The sequence below is a fragment of the Corapipo altera genome, unplaced genomic scaffold (genome assembly GCF_003945725.1).
Source record: "Corapipo altera isolate COAL_440 unplaced genomic scaffold, ASM394572v1 126, whole genome shotgun sequence".
Taxonomy (NCBI): domain Eukaryota; kingdom Metazoa; phylum Chordata; class Aves; order Passeriformes; family Pipridae; genus Corapipo; species Corapipo altera.
The window spans coordinates 1,478,400-1,498,437 of NW_020884937.1; the positions used below are offsets into that span (position 1 = coordinate 1,478,400).

General features: G+C 39.4%; 1 protein-coding gene across 3 annotated transcripts in view; it reads left to right on the forward strand.

Annotated features, from left to right (window-relative positions):
• The window catches only part of MINDY4 (MINDY lysine 48 deubiquitinase 4), a 68,837-nt gene that overhangs the window by 20,373 nt on the left and 28,426 nt on the right, over positions 1-20,038 (forward strand). For 2 of the 3 annotated variants that reach the window (XM_027660647.1, XM_027660646.1), the window contains exons 9-13: positions 3,297-3,385; positions 7,619-7,720; positions 8,682-8,745; positions 9,774-9,839; positions 10,098-10,165. In XM_027660647.1, the coding sequence (XP_027516448.1) occupies positions 3,297-3,385; positions 7,619-7,720; positions 8,682-8,745; positions 9,774-9,839; positions 10,098-10,165 (389 nt within the window). The remainder of the gene's footprint in view (positions 1-3,296; positions 3,386-7,618; positions 7,721-8,681; positions 8,746-9,773; positions 9,840-10,097; positions 10,166-20,038) is intronic. The other variant, XM_027660648.1, reaches the window with a different exon arrangement.

Genomic DNA, 20,038 nt, shown 5'->3' on the forward strand with positions numbered 1-20,038 from the left:
CAAAGGCTGTGCGTTTCAGCAGTGAAAACATAAGTCTTTTAAAGGCTCTTCTCTTTAATTTGTCTTGTTACCACTGGATTATGTCACCTTGGCAAGTCTTGGTAGGAGACTTGAGATGGATGGGGTGTTTCTGAGGGAAACGTGGAGTAGCTGCAGAAAGTGTGTATGTGTGTGTGTGTGATGGGGAGTTATTCACAGAGAGGAAGACAAGCCACTGCAGCTGAAAGCTGGTGGTGGTAAAAGAATAAAAGAGCTTAAATCAAGGGTGCAGTTCAAGAGAAAAATGGTATGTGGGGTAAATGTTTAACAAATTTGAGACGGAGCTTGATCTGCCTCAAAATGAGATGTAGTGAGAATTTCCTGCAGTGCCTGGGAAGTCACAAGGAGATTTTTGCCTCCTAAAGGTATGGGGGACAAATGTTGAGACTCATTCCTAAAATAAAAGGGAATAAACTCCCTTGCAGTGTCACTGGGACACTGGGACTGCTGGTGAGCTCACCTCCTTTGCAGCCATGTCTCTGTAATTCTGGCCTGCAGCCACAAGATGCCAGCTCCTCCCTGAACCGAGGTTTACATCAGTTCCCTGCCATCATCAACCAAGTGCACAGGTCTGAAATCCCCAGCAGCTCCCTGTGGTGGAAGCATCTACCCAATCCATAGAAATTTTTGGTGCTAATAAAGATCTCTGTGGTCAGGGCATTTAGTGGGGATGACTCTTATCTGGTGTCTGTCTTGTCAGCCCTGCCTGGGCTTCTGACTCTTACAGACTGAGGCTTCAATGCTTCAGACCCCCTTTTCTGCTCTGTGTTTGGTCAGCCTGGTTTCTCAGCTGGCTGATGCACAGCACCCCCTCCCATAGCTGCCTCCAGAATCAAACAGATCCATTGTAAAAATGGATCCTCCTCAACCACAGCTTAAAGCTTTTGTGTCATCCCTGTGACTCTCTGCATGTGCTTCTGGGATATCCACACACATGGTCTTTCAGGAGCAAGGAGCTGAGGAATTCAATAAAGTCTTTGGGAAGGAGTAGACTCCTCTTTACAAAACACTCATCAAGCTTCTGTGCTGATGCAGAAAATCTTTATTTGGGCTGAGAGAAGCAGACCATTGTACAGAAATGAGAGGAAGAGAGGCTTTGAGGCGAGGACAATGGCTAATAAACATGTCATTGAGATGTTTAATTAACTTACCTTGTCTAATTAAATATTTCATTAGGCTGATGATCTCAGAAGAAAGCTGCTTATCTTAGAAAACCTAGCGGAAAAAAAAAAAAAAATTAAATGTTAATTTAAACTCCAAAAGGAACTGTGGCAGGAGTGTTCACTGGCCCACAGTAAATGTTACTTTGGTGTTTCCAGACCCTGCTGCTGGAGAAAGGATGTCTCATCACTTCCAGCAACTCACTGACCATTAAATTCCCTACCATAAATTCCACGACAGGAAAGGTGTTTTGCTTAGATGTGACTGTTTCAGCTCATTAATATATTCCTCCTCACTTCCAAAATTACTTTCAGCTGAACAATTGTTTGGTTCTGTCTCATGTTAAGTTTTTGTGGTGCTATGAGAAGATATTTAGAATAGATCCTATAATTCCTTTTTTGCCGGGGAGGCTTTTCCTGATGGACTAAAATAAACCTTGCTTTTTTCCTTAATGTATTTCAGATAATTCACTCAGTACTTATGTAAGTAATTATAGAGGGGTAGTGTGAAAAATTGGAAGGTATCAATATCTAAGCTATTTTCTAATTCCAGGACCTTTATTTTCTGGGATCCATACTGGATGTACCTGCAGGTCCCATTCCCTTGGGCTTCATGCTGCAACTGGGACAAACTGAGAATTAAACTGATCACTTAAATCTCTTGGCTGTGTAAAAACAGCAGTACTGGCTGCCCTTTTCATTCTTCTCCAGGGTTTTGAGAGGAGTTTGGTGGGTGGCACTGTGGTATCTGTGGTGTTATTCTTGTGTCCTGTATAACCTACTCCATTCCTATGGATGTTCCAGAGAAAGGATGGCTGTTCTCTGTCTCCTCAGCAAACTACTGGAGTAAATAATATGATATGAGGCAGCTGGGAGAGAATTAATTGACAAGGGAGGGAGAGTTGTGCTGGATGAAGTTTTCTAGGCCAGAAGAGGGCACACCATTTGCTTCTCAGGACAACTTGTGCAGCTGTCTCTGACATGTTGTTAATCCATAGGAACAGGTCTTGGTCGTGAGGGAATGAACAAGGAGAAGGAAATACATTGCTGCCCCATCCCACAGTCTTTCAGTCATAGAATCACAGAATATCCTGAGTTGAAAGGGAGCCACAAGGATCATCAAAGTCCAACTCTTAGCCCTGCACAGGCCCATCCCCACACCCTGTGCCTGAGAGGATCATCCAAACCCTCCTGGAGCTCTGGCAGCCTTGGTGCTGTGCTCATTGCCCTGGGGAGCCTGGTCAGTGCCCAGCCACCCTCTGGGTGAGGAAACTTTTCCTAATGTCCAACCTAAGTCTGCCCTGACACAACTCTGTGCCATTCCCTGGGTGCTGTCCCTGGTCCCTCCAGAGCAGAGCTCAGTCCTTGCCCCTCCTCTACCCTTCCCAAGGAAATTGTAACTGCAGTGAGGTCTCCCCTCAGTCTCCTCTTCTCCAGCTGAACACACCAGGTGCCCTCAGTGTCCTCACACTGCTTCAAATCAAGGCCCTTCCCCATCCTCGCAGCCCAAACCAGCTATAAATGTTTCCATAAGGTTTCAAGTTAATATGGCATTTCTGAGTATTATGACTTTTTTTTTTGCTCTGCAACATTAATAATTTGCAAGGCTCAAACTTCCTTGATTTTCTCTCTCTTCCCCAGTGAGAGAGCTGCCTGGTGCAGGGGGCTGTGCTGAAAACTGGAATTTTGTTTAGTGATGCAGGTGGGAACTCGAGGGGAGACCTAGTGCTGAGAGGAGCTACAAGAGCAAGGCTTCTTTTCACTCTTTGGAAACCATTCAGATTTAATTTCTCTCTGGAACTTAGACTGTGGCTCAGAAGGGACCAGGAGATTTTTAATTTGTTTGCATAATCACAGAACAGATTTTTAAAAAAACCTTTTCCTTTGGTGTTACAGATGTTTAGGTATTTTCAGGAAAAACAGGCAGGAAACATGAAACCAGTTAATAAGATTGCTTTTCATTGGAGTGAGAGAGAGAACTGTGAAGCCTTGGATGGAAAGAGAGGGATGAAGGGATGGCTTTAGCCTGAATGGAAGCAGAAGTTTTCCCCAGCTCCAAATTGTTTTCCTCATGGAATGTCCCATTATTCCCCTCAGGGTGGCCCGTGTGGAGTCCTGGCTGCAGTTCAAGCCTGTGTCCTGCAGCAGCTGCTCTTTGCAGACAGTAACAGGAATAAAGACACCCGGTAAGTCAGAGACTGGCAGCACCAATATTTTCCATACAGTAGTGTAAAAAAAAAAAAAAAAAGAAAAAAAAAAGAAATTATTTCTCTGCTGCAGCCACTCAGGAGCCTTTTGGGTTTGAACTTACTGAACTTCTCTTTGTCTCTGAGAGACAAAATAAGCAGCATCTGATTTAGTTGTGTTTGCTTCCCTTTCAACTGTAGGAGTTTAGAGGTTGGTGTCTTATTTGTGTAATTTCTTGCTTGTGATAAACCCAAGAACCTCTACAGAAACCCAACAGGTTGAGTTGAGGCCAATGAAAGTTATTTGACCTCGAGGTGCTATTTGATTTCAAATAAAAAGTGATCTAGGTTTGAAAGACCATGAAACTCATCCAGTTTTTGACACTAAGAATCTCAGTGAGGGTGAAAACTAAAGTTATAGCTGTATTTTTTTATTGCTACTGTGTTTGATCTTTCACATTTAAACTCCTTAATAGGATTTGAATTTAAATTCCATGTGTGTATTTTCTACTTACTTTAAAGGAATATTGTTCAGTGTTGCTGGTGTCAAGAAAATTGCTTGGACTGCTATAATATCAATGTACTTGTCACTTTGCTAAAGGAGAAGGGCTTATTCAGTGAATTGCTGGAAAATACTGCCTCAAAAATTACTTTATTACCAGATTTCATGTATTTTCCTTCTGTTTTCAATAAGAAATTAAGTCCATTACAAAAGAAAAATTCCACAAAGCTTCCCTGTGCTTTATATGAACTGAATGTTAAATAGGGGAAACAATTTCACTGGTTTATTCTGCCACCACCTTGTGTTATTTGTGACCTCAATTAGTCTGGCCTCAATTTAGTCGGGAGAGAAGCTTTCATAGTGAGACCTTTCTTGAACTTCATTCCCTTACAATATAAAAATGGTCGTCTTGTATTTAGTTTTGGCCTTAAATATCCATTTTTCTGCTTATACTGCTTGGGAAAGTGACAGGGTCTCAGTTGATTTTCCTTAGTTTTGTCTGACACTTAATGTAAATTCATTTTTTGTGCTGTTTTTCGTTGATAATGGAGAGAAGCAGGTGCCTGTAGAACATCATTATTTGTCTTTAGCACCAAGGATGGGAGCTGGCATTTGATCAAAGGATTCCCAGGCCCAGGTGGTTCAGGTTCAGGAGCACTAGTGGGTGCACAGTCCTGATACAAGACACCTGTAAACCACTAAAAATGTGGAAAACCAGGCTTGGAGTATAAATACAAATCTGCAGGTTTTACTGTTACTATATTATTTCTGTTGCTTGTTATTATGGGCACTGACTGCCTGGGGACCCCGAGAAAAGGGCCAAATAAACAAGATGCTGTGAATTCATCTCTTGAAAATTGCCTGTTCCTTGAAGTCACTTAAAGCACACTTCTTAAAAGTGCAGAAATCATCTAGCAAAACTTTAGTGTTCTAATTCAGATTATAATGAGACTTTTGAAGGCAGAGTGAGGCTCTTGCTTACATAAAAGTAAAACCTCAGAAAATTCCTTTCAAGAACCTCAGTACATATTTAGATTTTATGACCAGGAACCTCCACAGAAGAATTATTTCTGGTTGTGAAAACCAAGAATTCGTTTCAGCTTGGAGGACGGCCTTTGATCATCTGCTCCTCGGTCCCTTTGTGTCTCAGGTCATCCCTAGCAAAAATAGAGATGTTAATTTTCCTCTTTCAGTATGGTTCAGTGATCATAAATGTCATAAAATTATGTGGCACCCAAATAAATGGATTTGGGCCAGGTTTTTTAAACTATGTGTCCCAGCTCATGCCAGCTCCAACCTATCATGTTTACTTGGTAGTATTTGCCTCCTGTTTTTCCCCTCCTATAATCCACATAGTTTTAAAAGATTTTTTTTTTTTTAATTCCTGAGATAAACAGACTTTTCTTATGATGTGTTGGCCATGGGCAGAAACTCTTAGTCTGGCAGAAAGAAAGGGAAGTCTCAGAGTCTGAAATGAGAGGATTAATATTCCAGTCTAATTATAACCTGGATTTTAAAATTACCACCCACTTCACATTAAGTGTTTGACTTCAGGCTTCTTCAACATTCAGGTCATAATTATCATGTCTTCTTCTTCCTCTGCTCTCTCTCTCAGACACATAAATTAGTTGCTGTGATTCCTGTAGATCTCTGAGTGTCTGTATTTGAACACTGGGAGAGATAAGAGAAAGTTGTGATTATGTTTTTTTTTTTACTTGAAAACTCTCACCAATTATTTCTCATATCTCACATCCTTCAGAGAGGGAAACATTCTCTAAATGGACATTAAATTCAATGCAGACATTGAACTTGAAAGTCTGTTTAAGTTTTTGATGTTTGATGTTTCTTGTTTAGTCTTTTGAATTATTAGATCTTTTACTCAAATGCTGGGAACAAGTTTTGACATCATCTCCCGTGCTGGTAACATTCTAGGACTGATAATATCTGAATTTCAAAGACTACCATTCTTGAAGCCACTAGAGAAAACTTCAGTTAGGTTCTTCCCAGAGTCATGGATCTCTTGGCCACTTCTTCAGGCTCATGGATGTTGGGTTTTATTCTTGAACCTACCAGTTTTCCATTATGTGGCTTTTAGGCCTCCTGGTGCTTTATTTCTCCATTCATCTCTTGGAAGTTGGAATAACAGGAGGCTTTAGGAGCCTGCACAAAACACAGTTTGTAGGATGTGTGTTAAAAATGTTCCTACATACCTGGGATCAACAGACTGCTGTAAACATTCCATAGTTTTACACATCACTCTGTGAGTTCCAAGCAAAACATCTAAGTGAAAATATTTCAGGAACAGTGATGCTCCACTGAGCAATTCTGAGGCAGTTACTGTGATATTTTAGGTCACCACTTTGGGGCACACCTTATTAAAAAAAACATGCAAGCCTAGTGTTTACTGCAGACAATACTTTACATAAAGTTTAGTAGTGGGTAATAACACGATGCAGATTTATTGACAAGAGTTAAGTAAAATAAAAAACTTCAAAAGAAATTAAGTATGAAGGCCTTTGGAAACTAAAAGTCATATTTAAAACATAAACATTCTGTTTTAAAACATAAAATCATCCTTTTAGGGAATATTGAAGTAGTTCTATTACAGATTTAAAGTTGAAGTAGTTTCTCTAGTTCATTATTTGCCAATACAGTATTGTTCCCTGAAGTACCTTTACCTGTTTTCTTGTCCAACCAATTATAAATATGTACTCTGAAAGAGCATCTATTTCTTTCACAAGATTAATTGTCAGGGTGTGATTATAGATCTGTGCATAATCAGTTCCTGTTGTTGATCAGACCTTATTTAGTCTTCTCTTGATTTTTGTCCATTGTTTTTAATGATAATAATAGTCCTAATTTAATTATGTGTTATAAATCAGACTCCATATTCAGCATCAATCTCCTAGAAGCAGTGATTGTGCATTTCATCTCTTAAATTCACCTGTATGACAAGGGTGTTGTCATAGAACATACAGACATAGGCCAGCAAGCTTGAGTACCCACAGCAGCAGTCTAACCATCATTATGAACAATGTGAGCTCATCCAGGCCCCCCAAAATACAGCAGACAACTCTCAACACTTGACCTTGGTGAATTTACTTCCTTCAAATATCTGGTTTGCTTCTGATTTCAGAAGAGACCCACCCACTGTGCCCAGTTTGTTTCCTCTAAAGAGGAAGTTGGGCTCTATTCACTGGATCTGATTGTCTTCAGTAAGATCCGAGGTACCTTCTTAAATGCCTAAAATGAGGTTTAAGCTGGTTCACCTCAGAGAATGGTTCAGAAAGCCCATATTCCAGTGGTGACTTCAATTGCACCTCCCTCTTGAGAGCTCTTTAGGTGCTGGGAAGTCTTAACACGGGGTGCACAGTGAGTGCTCTCGTGGAATCTCAGATGTTTAATCCTCAGAGAAAGGACAGATTCAACTGCACCTTTATACCTGGAGTGTCTCCTCAGTAACAATACCAGCTTCCTCTTCAACTCACAGGGTTTTTGGCCATCCAAGTTGTCTCTTTTTGGACAAGTAGAAGAAACTGAGGTGATGAAGAAACTGAGGTGATGAAGAAACTGAATGATGATTTCCTGAGGCAACTTGCCTCATTATTAGGCATCACAACACCTAAATAGCCTCTATCAGTGCTTTTGCTCTGTTGGCTGCAGACCTGCCGTGAATCTGTTTGCCCTCACGTTCTGGAACTTGTCTCTCTCTTTTATTCCCTGGCCTGCAGTTGTCTCCAGCCCTCAGAAGTTTACAGGACCAAGTGCCTGACCATGGCCATCGCAGACATCCTGTGGCGAGCGGGGGGCCACGAAAAAGCCATCGTGGCCCTGTGAGTAGGAGAAGCATTTTTAATTGCTGGGCAGTGCTCCTGTACCCCTGTCCGTTCCAGATGTACATAATTCTCAGCAGGAAGGCTTTGTCAGCTGTATTTATGCCATCTAAAATGGCTTAAGGAGAAATCCAAAGTGTAATTTCTGGTGTCCCAGTAGCTTGGGCAGAACAGACAAAATTCTTTGAAATTGCTGTGAAAGATCCTGTGGATTTAATTGAATGTAAGATTCATTCAAAATCTAAGAGTTGTATTTCCAGACGCAGCATTTTTCTCCTATATTGCAGGATATTCTGTTATGGCTAGAATTAAGTTTCCTTTGCTGTATTTGCCTACTAGCTACTTAGTTTATACTGTGCAATTAGGCTGCTTGTACACAAAACATCCAGCTTTTAGATCCCCAGCTTTGGCTGTGTTGGATCCTCCATGATATTTTTATAAGTGAGCCAGGTTTTGTGAGACTGGGTAATTTCTTTTATTAGATAAACACAGATAGCTGAAAAATAACAGAGAGGCTTTGGGACACAGAAATCCTTCTTAAACCTGAAATAGAAGCAGCAAATTCAAAGACATTTCAAATTATGTTTTGCATATTTTACATCTTAAAACTGCTTCCTCTGTGATGACATTTTATATATCTTCTACTTGTTTAAATGTCATTAGTCTAATATTATTTTTCAGTAAAAACTGTTATTAACATCTTAAAGTTGCATTTATCCTCTTTCTGTGTGGAGAAACTTGTAATTTATATTAAATAGACTCAGAGAGCACAGCACAGGTAAAGTATTTGCTTCATTGATAGAAATTTAATATGTAATATGAACTTACTTTAAGAAGTCTGTTTTAAAAAAGTGATTAAAATAATAGTGCATGGGTCATCATTCAGTTCATATAACGTTGATTTCTCTTTAATTCCATTTTCTTCCTTTTAACATGAGCTTTGTCTGAATATCCTCCTCAGGCCATCAGGAAGACAACAGTTCACTCCCATAGGAAAATACAAGGCAGATGGAATCTTAGAAACTGTAAGGCTCTGTGTAACTCACATTCTCCATATATCCTCTTTCTAGTTTTTTTTTTTAAGTCCAGTGAACCTGATTTCCATTGCTCTCTTAGTGTATTAAAACCTTTTATCTCAAATTGGTTAGTTACGATCCAAAAACCAATTGGAAATAGCAAAATCCTGTTGTCTGGCTCTGGGTTCTGCCAGTCTGTGGACAACTGGACTCTCTGGAGTCCTTTTTTGTTCCATTTACTTTTCAAGCTTATAAACTGCCCCTACTTTTGATGATATGCAGTAAAAATGAACGTGGGTCCTCCCAAGTTGACCACCACGACCACGAGCATCAGAAGAGACTCTTTACTTCTTGTCTTACACAGAATTCTTTGCCATTTTTTTTCCCCCCGCTCCAAATGGCAAAATAACTTTTCCAGTTATGCCTTGTTTCCACGTGAAGCCCTCAGATGGCTTTGCAGGCAGTGGTGCTATCGGCCAGGCTTTGGTGGTTTAAGGAAATATTTTACTGACCTCCTGAACGGAGGAATGGATTTGTCAAAATCTGAAGGTGGAAAAATAGGCAAAGAGTATTGAAGTGAGGGCCTGGATCTGCGAACTCTTCTGAATTTCATGTTAATTAAGAATATTCACGGGAGTATTCTCTGTGGTAAGTGCTCTGCTCTAAACCTGCCATAGGGGCCTCACCGTATAGGTACAGACTCCTGAGCTACTTGCCCATCCTATGTTTTCTAAAGCTGCAACATTCCTATGTTTGTTCTGGGAATTGTCTTTCATTACATAAACAGTGCTTTAATTTGAATCCAAGGGTCTGTTCCATAAAAAGAAGCAGTATTTAAAAATTTGGAATATAGGAAGTGTTGAGATGCATTATTATACTAAGTAACAACAGTAAGAGATAGATTTTATTGGGTATTTATTCCATTTTTTTAGTTCAAATCTTTCTGGTTTTGGCTACTTCATTTCATCTTTGAGTTTATAAAAATGAGTTGTTATTGTTTCAGTTACTTTTTTTTTTCTTCTTACATTTCTTCCCAGCTGATACTACACAGTGCCACGAGATATGAAGACTTGATTGTGTTTCTTCAGCAGAACATTCACCAGGTAGTGTGTATAGAGAAGGTCTTAAACCTATTAAGGTTCAGCTGCCAGACTTTCTGTGTCTGTCAGTCTCATATGATGCTTTCTGAACAATGTTTCAAACACTTTGACAGATTTTTGCATTTTAAGAAGCACAGCAACAAATTCAGTTCTCAAATGAGAACAGTTCCTTCTGCTTTCAGTTCCATTTGCTTTTCTTCAGCATTGGAGCAAAAAAACACACAGAGCAAACAAAATAAAACCAGCTCTTTTCTTTTTCAGTTCGAAATTGGTCCCTGTGGGTGCATCCTCCTGACTGTGTCTGTCATCTTATCAAGATCAATCAATCTGTGAGTGACTTTGCATCCTTGTTTCATAAACTGCAAAGCAAACAAACTGTGCAAAGTGAGGGGAAATCCATGATATATTTAAGTCTCTGGTGCTATTAATCTCTCTTGGTGTTTACTCTGATAAATATGGGGAAGTTATGCAGATTTATTCACTTAATGCAGATTTACTCACTTAATCTTGTTTTTTCTTGTAAATATTTTCTTTTCGTATATATATATATATATATATATGCTGTTTAAGTTGTGATCAGTTCAGCATATCTGATATAAACTACTCCATCTAAACATTAGGTATCATGTTGTGTTGTGCTCCCTACCTTGACTGTTGACATTTCTTTCCCAAACTTTAGGTATCTGTCTTAGGTAGGGATGAATAACTTCCTTGTGATGCCCCAGTCTCTCCAGCAATGATAATGATAAGGAAAAACTGGTGTACAGTGGATTTGGGAGCTAATTTTTAGATGGCTATAAAATATGACAGATCTGGTCTCAGTTTATTGGTGTAATAAATATGCTGAGGTTTAATGGAAAGTCATTATAACCTCTTTTAAAAACTCGTTCAGGTTTGCTCAAGCACAGTTGCATTTAATTGTGCTTTTATACAGATGAAAGGTGTTTTTGTGATACTGTGAATTTCAGTGGGTCAGAATAGAAAAGCTTTCTTCATCTTGTCAAAATCCACTTTTGTGAGAATCTCCAAGAGTTATCTGCAAAAGGGAAAACTGTTCCCTGACAGCTTGTAATAAGAAGTGACACGGAAAGAGCAGCTGCACTTGAGAGCAGTGTGTTTGATTTATGTAAGCTTTTATTTCTTAAATCTCTGCATTGTCTGGAAAAGGAAATAGCAACTTAGTCCAAATTTGAGATATACAATCAGCTGCTCACCTACTGAGGTCCCAGCAAGCATTCGCAGGTTGGTTTTTTTTTTTTTTGTTTTCTTTTGTTTTATTGTAATTTCTCCCTTTCTTTTACTTACAGTAACACTACAGCCATTGGCTTGACTCCACTTTTGTACTCTAACACAAATGATGTGAAAGTTTTATAGCATATGCCACTTATTCTCATTTTTCTGAGTTAGTCTGGGTTAGTAAAGATATTTGTGCAAGTAATGATTTATTTGGCATTTGGTAAGGTCACCAAAAGCCACAAGTTCATAATTGCTACTGTTTGCATTGCTTCACTTGCCATAAAATGATAAATATTCTTCAATAATATAAGCAAGGAGCCTTTTTCCCCCATCATCTGTCAGTTCTTAACAGATGGATTATGACAAGGCCAATCAATCATCTGTGTTTGTGTTTGGGGGAGCTGTGTCTAAAGTGAACATGAAAATTGCTTATGGTGCCTATTTGCATTTTGAAGTATCTAAATATTTTTACAGTTCTGCTCCAGAATTGTTTATAAAGGGAGCTCTATTTTTAAGACATTTCATGATTTTCTCACACAACTTCATTTTAAAGTACTGTTACTCTTCTGGCTTTTACTGTGTAAGATATTGCACCTATCTTTTGTTTTTAAGAAACAGGGATTTTTCTGTCAAAAAGTGCAGTTTTTTGACCTTTGCATAATTTTTTTTTAGAATTGCAAACTAAATTTGGTTTATGTAATTTTCAGTAATCTATTTTAATGCCTATGTCATAGTGCTTCTCTTAGGATATTATAAATATCAAGACAAATAACTCACTCCTGATACTATTGAGAAATATGTACCATTTAGTGAGTGTTACAAGCATGGTAAGCAATTATTTACATAACTGGCATAGTTCTGGATGAATAGTTGAAGACAAGTAACAGTTGTTTTAGATAATGGAATTTTCAGCCAGTAACAGATCTCCCTGGGATTGTTTTGTCCCAATTTTTTGGGTTCTTTTTGACCAAAAATCAGCAGGTTTTTACAAAAGAAAACTTAATGGAAATTTCAGTTGTCCTGATTTTTGTGTGCATATTTTATCGAAAAAGGCAGTTTTAGGTGAGAGGCTGAGAGATTTTAGTTTCTCAAACAATGTTGAAATGCTTCTGTTTGGGTGGGTTCTTCACCATGTGCCCACAATGCTCCGGGATCCCTTGGTAAATATCTATTCAATTAATAATTGGCATTTCTTGTCAGCAAGTGGAAGACTGAAGGTGGAATAGTTTTGACTGTAGTGAATAATGAGACCACAGAGGTTATAGAACTCCTCAGAGCAGTCACATCTGTGGGCAGAAGCTTCCCATGTCTGTCCAGGTGGGAGGTGGCTGTGGCCAGGCCACATAACTCAGGGATGGCAGCTGCAGGAGGTGATGTGGTTCAGAATGATTAAGACTTGTTAGCACCTTCTTAAACCTGTTCTAGCAGTCCAGAAGGATCTCATAGTGCCAACAATGTGTAGCCTTCTAAAAACTGTGCCAAGTCTCAGTGCTCCCAGCTCCCTCTGGAATCAGTGGAAAGAGAGAAGGTTCTCTAAAAGAGTCGTCCTGTCCGAAACTAAGTGTCAAGAACTGGGAGGAGAATTGCTGTGGGCAGTGCTTGTCTTTGTTTTTGGATGGAGAACTATTAGCTAAGACTGTTATTTTTTAGATTTTTGCTGTTTTGAGGGGAATTATCTGTCTTACTGCTCTGAGAAGTTGTGGACTCCCCATCTCTGGAAGTGCTCAAGGCCATGTTGGACAGGGCTTGGAGCAACCTGGGCTAGTGGAAGGTATCCCTGCCCATGGCAAGGGGATTGAACTGGATGATCTTTAAGATCCCTTCCAACCCAAACCATTTGATGATTCTATGATTTATTTACTTTCTATGGAAAAATTTGCATCCGGGCTTCCCTAATGCTCAAAAAAAAAAAAAAAAGAGAAAAAGATCGTGAGTATTTTGACTTATTTTTAATGTCTAACTTAGAATGAGACAAATCCTCTCCTGAAGTGGTTACTTATCTCCCCTATAAAATAAGAAAATCTAAGTAACCTACTCATAAAGATCTTTTACACTGTAAATATCCAGTGGTGAAATGAAATCTGTTTTATAGTGACAGGACAATAAAATGGGAGATTAAATTAAGTCTTAATAATGCAGAGCATTGTACATGATGCAAACAGTCTCAAATATACTTACCTAGTGATGGGCTTTAAATAGGCTGTTCTAGAAAAGGAGAGAAATTCTGGCACCACTGCTAGCAATGTAATTATCTGGACACATCAGTTCAGATAGTTTCTGTGATGGACAAAAAATAAATGATGTGTTGGGAGTTATGGTGATAAGAAATGAGAACAGAATATAAAAACATGCTAATGTCTTTGTATAAATATATGATCTTCTCATAGTTTATCTTGCTTGGAGTTGTAAGACTAGTAAAGACCAGGCCAGTAAAGACACATCAGAACTAGAACAGACTGGAAGACAAAAACAAAGTTTCCCTTTACTGTGGGCAGATAAAAAAATCTTTCCTCTTCGTCATTGAAGAGGAATAACTTGGAAGTAATAAAAATGAAGACATCCATGATAAGGTTGAATAAGGAGTGATTATACCTTATTTCTCAGAGTCCAAAAACTTGGGAGCTGGCAGGGAAATGCTCAGGCTTTGATGTTAAAACAAGCCACAACACTCTTTTTTTCCACAGCACGAGTAACTTTCAGTACTGGGAGATAAGGAGGTCAAAAATATCAGGAGGTTCAAATAAATTTAGACAAATTACTGGAACCTACATGCTTCAGTACCTTTAAACGCACTGGTGGTGATGTTATTTCAATGTACCCCATTTTTGTACCCTTCCTTGATGTTTGCTGCTGCTGCTGCTGCTGCTTTTGGGCCAGCTCCATAATTTTTGCATTGTTATGGATGTTTCTTGTGGATGGAAATTCCAGATTTCAGCCAGGTCTGTTGGGCAGTTGTTCTAAATCACTGACAATCTGAGTATTTTTTATTTAATGGGAACGCATGCCAGGAAATGCAGGAGTTTGTAGTGCTTTGTAGATTTTGGTAATGAGTTTTTCATGCTCCCAGCACTAATGATCATCACTGCTCCAACTGATAACAAATGGCCAAAGAGGAGTGAGAATTCCTGAGGAAGTTGCTGAGAACGCGTTGTTGCTCCTGGGACAGGAAGGAATTCTGGTCACTAACAATTGTAACCTCCTTTTTTTTTTCCTTTTTCTTTTTCTTTACAACCACTGAAAAATTAAAAAATAGTCATATTATACCCACTCAGGGGACTAATCTCTCTGAACGTGCAAAGTGTGTGCTGGAAACACGTTGATAAGAGCTACAGGATGTTTTTTCCATGTATATGGGAGAGACTGAGCTTAAAGGGTGGGCTGCAGGCCCCCATTCCATATTGTGTGTAGGGAAGTTGTGGATCCTCAGGAGTAGATTACACAGACCCAGTAATGACAGCTTGAGTGAAGCCCACAGCCTGAAGTTACAACATGTAGTAAAAGCATAGCACAAGCTTTCCCTGCTGGCTGCTGTCCTTGGCACCTTCCTCACTGTGCAAAACCATCACTAGGCTGGGATGTGGCTCATTTGGATCCATTCATTGGATCATCCGTTTTCCTGAACTTCAGCTCCTTTACCAACCAGTCCCACCCTCAGTTTTCACTGCCATATTCTTCCTAATCAGTGCAGTAACTTTATTGCATTGCTAGAACCTGCTGTAGCAAAGAACACATGGGATGAGAAAACCCCTTAGGTCAAATTCCTGTGTGGAAAAGCAGTGTATTGGTTTTCAGGCTACCTGGAGACAATATATTTGAGCCTGATCTGAAACACAGACTCGTTGTGTTGCTCACAAATCAAAATACCAGTGTTTGCATCCCTTTTGTTGACTTTATCACTTGCTGAGAGCAGATCACGGTGTCCTTCTGCAGTCAGCACTGGTCATGGGGTGTCTTTCCCATTTTTTCTCTGGAGTGTTTGTGTGAGAATAAATAAAACAATGCCTTTATCTGTGGGAAAACATAAAAAAACAGGAGACTGATTTTACAAGTCAAGAGGAGGCTGTGTACTTCATTAGGGTTGGCTGCTTGTAAACCTTGGAAAACACACGTCGACACCTTTTTCCTTGTTGAGATCCCACAACTCTGCTGACTGCTCTTCTTTGCTGCTCCAGAAATGTGTACAGCCCTGCTTCAAAAATTATTTATGCTGTTTCCAGTTTGGTGTTTGGGAATTTTGATTGGTTGGAGTTGGTTGTATTTGTGGGGGTTTTTTGTTTGTTTGTTTGTTTGTTTTTGTTTTTTTGTTTTGGTTTTGGTTTTTTTATTTATTTGAAAAGCCAATGTGTTTTTATTAAATTGGATAAATCACAATATAACTCCTTATCAGTCTAAGATTTCTCACACCAAGTAGGTGTGTCCTTAGTTATTCCCAATTCGTCTCTTTCTCTGAAATCTTCTATTAATCAACAATTTTTAATAGAGGGAATCATATGGTTAAAACTATGGTTTTTTGGGCCCTTGAACACTTATTCTTCATTCTTCTGGTACTATTTTACTGAAGTGGGGAAGTTAAAGTTCCTTCATCAGTCATGCTAATCCATTCTTGAAATAAACACACACCAGCACCAAATCATGTTAATAGCTGGTCATTATTTTGCCCTGTAAGATGCTCAAATATATCTGTTTGTCAGCTTAGTTTTACTTCTGTAATTATTTATCTGATTGCAAGGAATATTCCAGCCCTTGGAGCATCTCCATGGCCTCCTCTGGACCTCCTCCAGCAGGTCCACGTCCTTCTTATGTTGAAGGCCTCAGAGAAGAAACTGTACATTGACTACTGAACTTTGGCATCCCTAGCCCTGATGTCACCTGCCTTTCGGGTTTTATTTGCTGGCCCACTTTTAACTGGATTATTCCACATTGCTGCAAGCACAAAATAAGTACTCAATTAGTTAACTGTGCACTTCATTACCATAAATAATCTTGAATGATCTCAACAATGTTTAACTTATGAAAGTGCACTTAGAACATACTGAAAGCCAGGCTGTGGGGAAACTCCCTTTACTTAGTAAGACAATTTTTTTTTGGAGATGTGTAGCAGATAATCATCACTCTTTTAATCTGAAACAAGCCATTTTTGGGGGTATCCTTTTCTATGCCCTTTCTGTATCATTTTTTGTATCATCTACTGTGAAATAACCCCAATTCTGAGGTGTTACTTCACCTTTAATGCCTTTCAGTCACGTAGGACATTGAAAAGGAAAGTGATGCTCTGCTGGCTCATGAACTGTGGGTGGAACAAAGGTTCCTCCACCCTCAATCCACTTTCCTTAAGTGACACCTTTTCCTGTCCCAGAGCCAATATCTAATTGGAGTCCAGTCTCTAATTTTGGAGTTCCCCTGACATGCACCCACTCTCCTCATGCTGTTTGGCTGGTGAAGAAAGGCTTTTCTGTGAAATGTCCATCTGGCTTGGCCAATGGTAAAAGGGATTGCAGCTTCACATGGAGGATCCAATCACACGGGGCATTCCCAGTTCTTGGTGGAAGTGTATTTTATGTGTGAGCCAGTTTTCTGGGAAAACTTTTTTCAGAAGTAGTTTCCCCCCCTAACTGAGAGAGCCTGGGAGACCAACAGTGAGGGGAAATAACGTGTGTGGGCAGTTTTTCACTCTGTGTTTACAGCTGTGGAATAGAAATAGATGTCATCATGTATTTTACAGCTCGGTCTTTTGGTGATGGAAAAAAAAAGTGTGGGGAAGCTGCTGTTTTCAAGGGGAAACAGCTGTCAGTGATGTTACAGTGCTAAAAAACAAGAGGCTTGACATCACTGAAAAATCCATCTTTGAGAATCTCAGACCTCTCTCCAAGACCAATTTGTGATTTTACAACATGAAGGAAGCATGAGGTTAAATTTATCAGAAGCAGGGGGAGGAGGGAAAATAGGAGAGATTGTGTGGGATCCAGTCCTTGGTGGGGAAGAATTGAGCCCTTGTTTGTTGAGATAAGTGAACTTCTGTGCCTCCTGCCCTGTGGGTGGCATGTCATTCAGGATTTTCAGGATCTTCCTTGTCTTTGAACTTCTGTTGTGGGAATTAGACAAAGGCCTTGTAGCCGAAGTGCTCGTTGGGCAAGAGTTGCTTGCAACATTAATAAGTTCATAAGTGCAGAACAGCTGCTAAGAGGTAATAAAGAAGGGATTTTGCTTGAAATAATTTAATGTTTTTCCTTCAAAGAAAGGCAAGAATACAGGCATAATACAACCTTAGCAATATTTGTAGGAGGATATGAGACCAAGATTTGAAGCTCTGAGGTTTATATTCTTTCAAAAGTGGATATGCAGTGGAATGTATGCAATGGATGTGTGAAATGTCACCTTTTAACACTTGAGAAAGAGGGGACCCAGGAACAAAACCATAAAACTAAAGGTGATGAGAGAATGGGGTTTTGGAGACGAGATACAGGAAAGGAGAGGAGGGTCTCACAAAGCAGAAATAGCAGATACCTGCCAAATAAGGTCTGAAGATAAGGAAGCTATTTAGCATGGTAGATAAAGAATGTGACACAGGTGGAAAAGTGACCACTAAGACAAAGGAGAGGAAGAGTTGAATTAGGGTTGAGGAAATTTGCAAGACTGGAGAACAAGGAGCAGAATTTAGTGGTAAAGGAAATGAGAAAAATGAAACTAAACTCAGAAAAAAAGAAAGAATCGAGAGGACAAAGAGGTTGTTATACTGATTCTGTTTGATATCTTGTAAGTAAGGGACTGGTATGGTGGAAAATGCAAAAAAAAAAGGGGGGGGAGAGGTGGAATCTGGAATTGGCACAAATAATTGGGACATGTGACTCCTGTCTCCCTGTTAAGGAAATTCAGGAAGCCTTTCACCAACATGGGTCCACAGAGCAGAGAAGTGGACTATATATTGGGTGTGGATATGGAACAGAAAGGTTGCTTGTGGCAGCATGGGAAAAAACTCCAGATTGCTCCCCTGACACATCCAGTTCCTTGTAGAACAGAGCAGGGTAACTCCTAAAGCTGAAGAACACGCCTGAAGAGAAGGAAGATTATTGACTCCTTCTCTGGAGAATTTTCTGATTTCTAAGGAAAGAGGGCAAAGGAATGAAAAAAAGTGTGGTGAGCAGCAACTCTATCTGTCACTAGTGGTGTTGGAAAACACAGAAGTGATGTGGTTCAGATGAGGTCAGACCAGACCTCGAGTCACAGAAATGAAACAACAAGTGATTCCCTTATCATATTAATACAAAGCTATCAGGAAAAGATGGGAAGCTTCTGTGTAGAGTGGCTGTGGCTGATACGAGGAGTAATGCTGAGAATGCTCTAAATCTAAACTAATATTCTGCCTTTCAGTAAGGATAACAGCAGTCAGGATGGAATTTTTGCATTGTGACTGGATTAATTTTATGGGAGGTAGAATTGAATCTGAAAACGTGATGGCTGCACAACATAAAGTTAAAAAATAAAACAGGTATCTTTATACCTGTATCTCATTCCTAAACTTTTGCAAGACTTGCAGAGCTCTCCCCTGCTTTTTCAGACTCTACGGGTGGACTTTATTCTAAAAGCTTACCTGCTTTGTTGTACCTTACCATACACTTGCCTCATTGAAACCTACAGTTACCTTGCATCTAAATATACAGTAAATTGGCTTGCAGTTATAGCACCAAATTGAGAATTGTTAGCTAAACTGAAAAAAAAAATTAGAATAAAATTAGTTGATAGAGACCTAATAAGAGTTTTTTTGTATTTGACATTATGCCAAGTGAGAAATCATTTGGTAATGTGAAAATAAGAGATCTTTGTAGAATTACAGAGGTGATAAAGGAAAGGAACTCACAAAAGAACTATCAGCATGAGGAACATTACTGATGGAATTTGTCACTGATCAGACTGGGATTAGACAGTTTTTATTCCCTACAATAAACATTGGAAAAAGGGAGTGGTGTGCTAATGAAATGTACTGATGACTGAAAAGCTGAAAGACCCTGTCTATACAGAGAACAAATCATGCTGCAAAAAAAGAGTTGGCTCAGTTTCATGATGAGGGCAATAAAAAAGAATTTATTTTCACTGCAGAAACTACAAGGTCTTGTAAACACAGACTGCTCACTACTGTCTGTGGGGGTTTAGAATTTGTAAATGGCAGGATGGGGAGTTGAATAGCAGGGCATACAGTGACTTTGAGCCAGCATCATAAAATAGCCTTGGATCTACTCTTAGGGTGTCTCAGCATAAATAGTTTTAGGAGGTGAAGAAATATTAATAGGTTGTGCAATGCACTGATGTGCCCTCAGTGAAATACCAGGTCAAGTTCACCCATTAAAACTGGGAGAAGTGTAGGAAAAGCGTAGACCAGGGGAATGAGAAATCTGTCTTACCAAAGAATTATAAAAGAAGAATTTTTTTATATTTTTCTAACCTAAAAACCCAAATTCCGACGTGGGACATAACTATTTCCTAAAAAATGGGAAGGTAGCAATTTTAAGTAAACAAGAAGGATCAGGAAGAGTTGTTTAATTTAAAGATCAATTTTAGTACAAAATGCAAATGTATCAGTAAACAGCCTGTGAGTCAATAAACTTGGAAGAAAGTGTGAGTAGATTTCAGGTTCCCAAGCTACCACTGAGGAAAGTATGGAAAGCCAAGAAAGCAACTAAGAAATGTGGTTTTCCTATGAAAGAGAGTATCTGGGATGGCTGGATTTTACCTGCCAGATGCAGGGATCATCATCTTCCTTCCTTCCTTCCCCCTCTACAACTCTGCTTTATCCCAGGATGGATTGTGCCTGTAGTCCACACCACAGGTGATATAAACAGAGGATTGTTCTGGGAAGAATGTTATGAAAAGTTGTGAGTAAATGTTCCTTAATCACCTCCTCACCATCCAGGGGTTTGTGAACATCTGTTGCAGTCCATCAGTTGGGTCCTTTTGCAGTGAAATGATCCTTG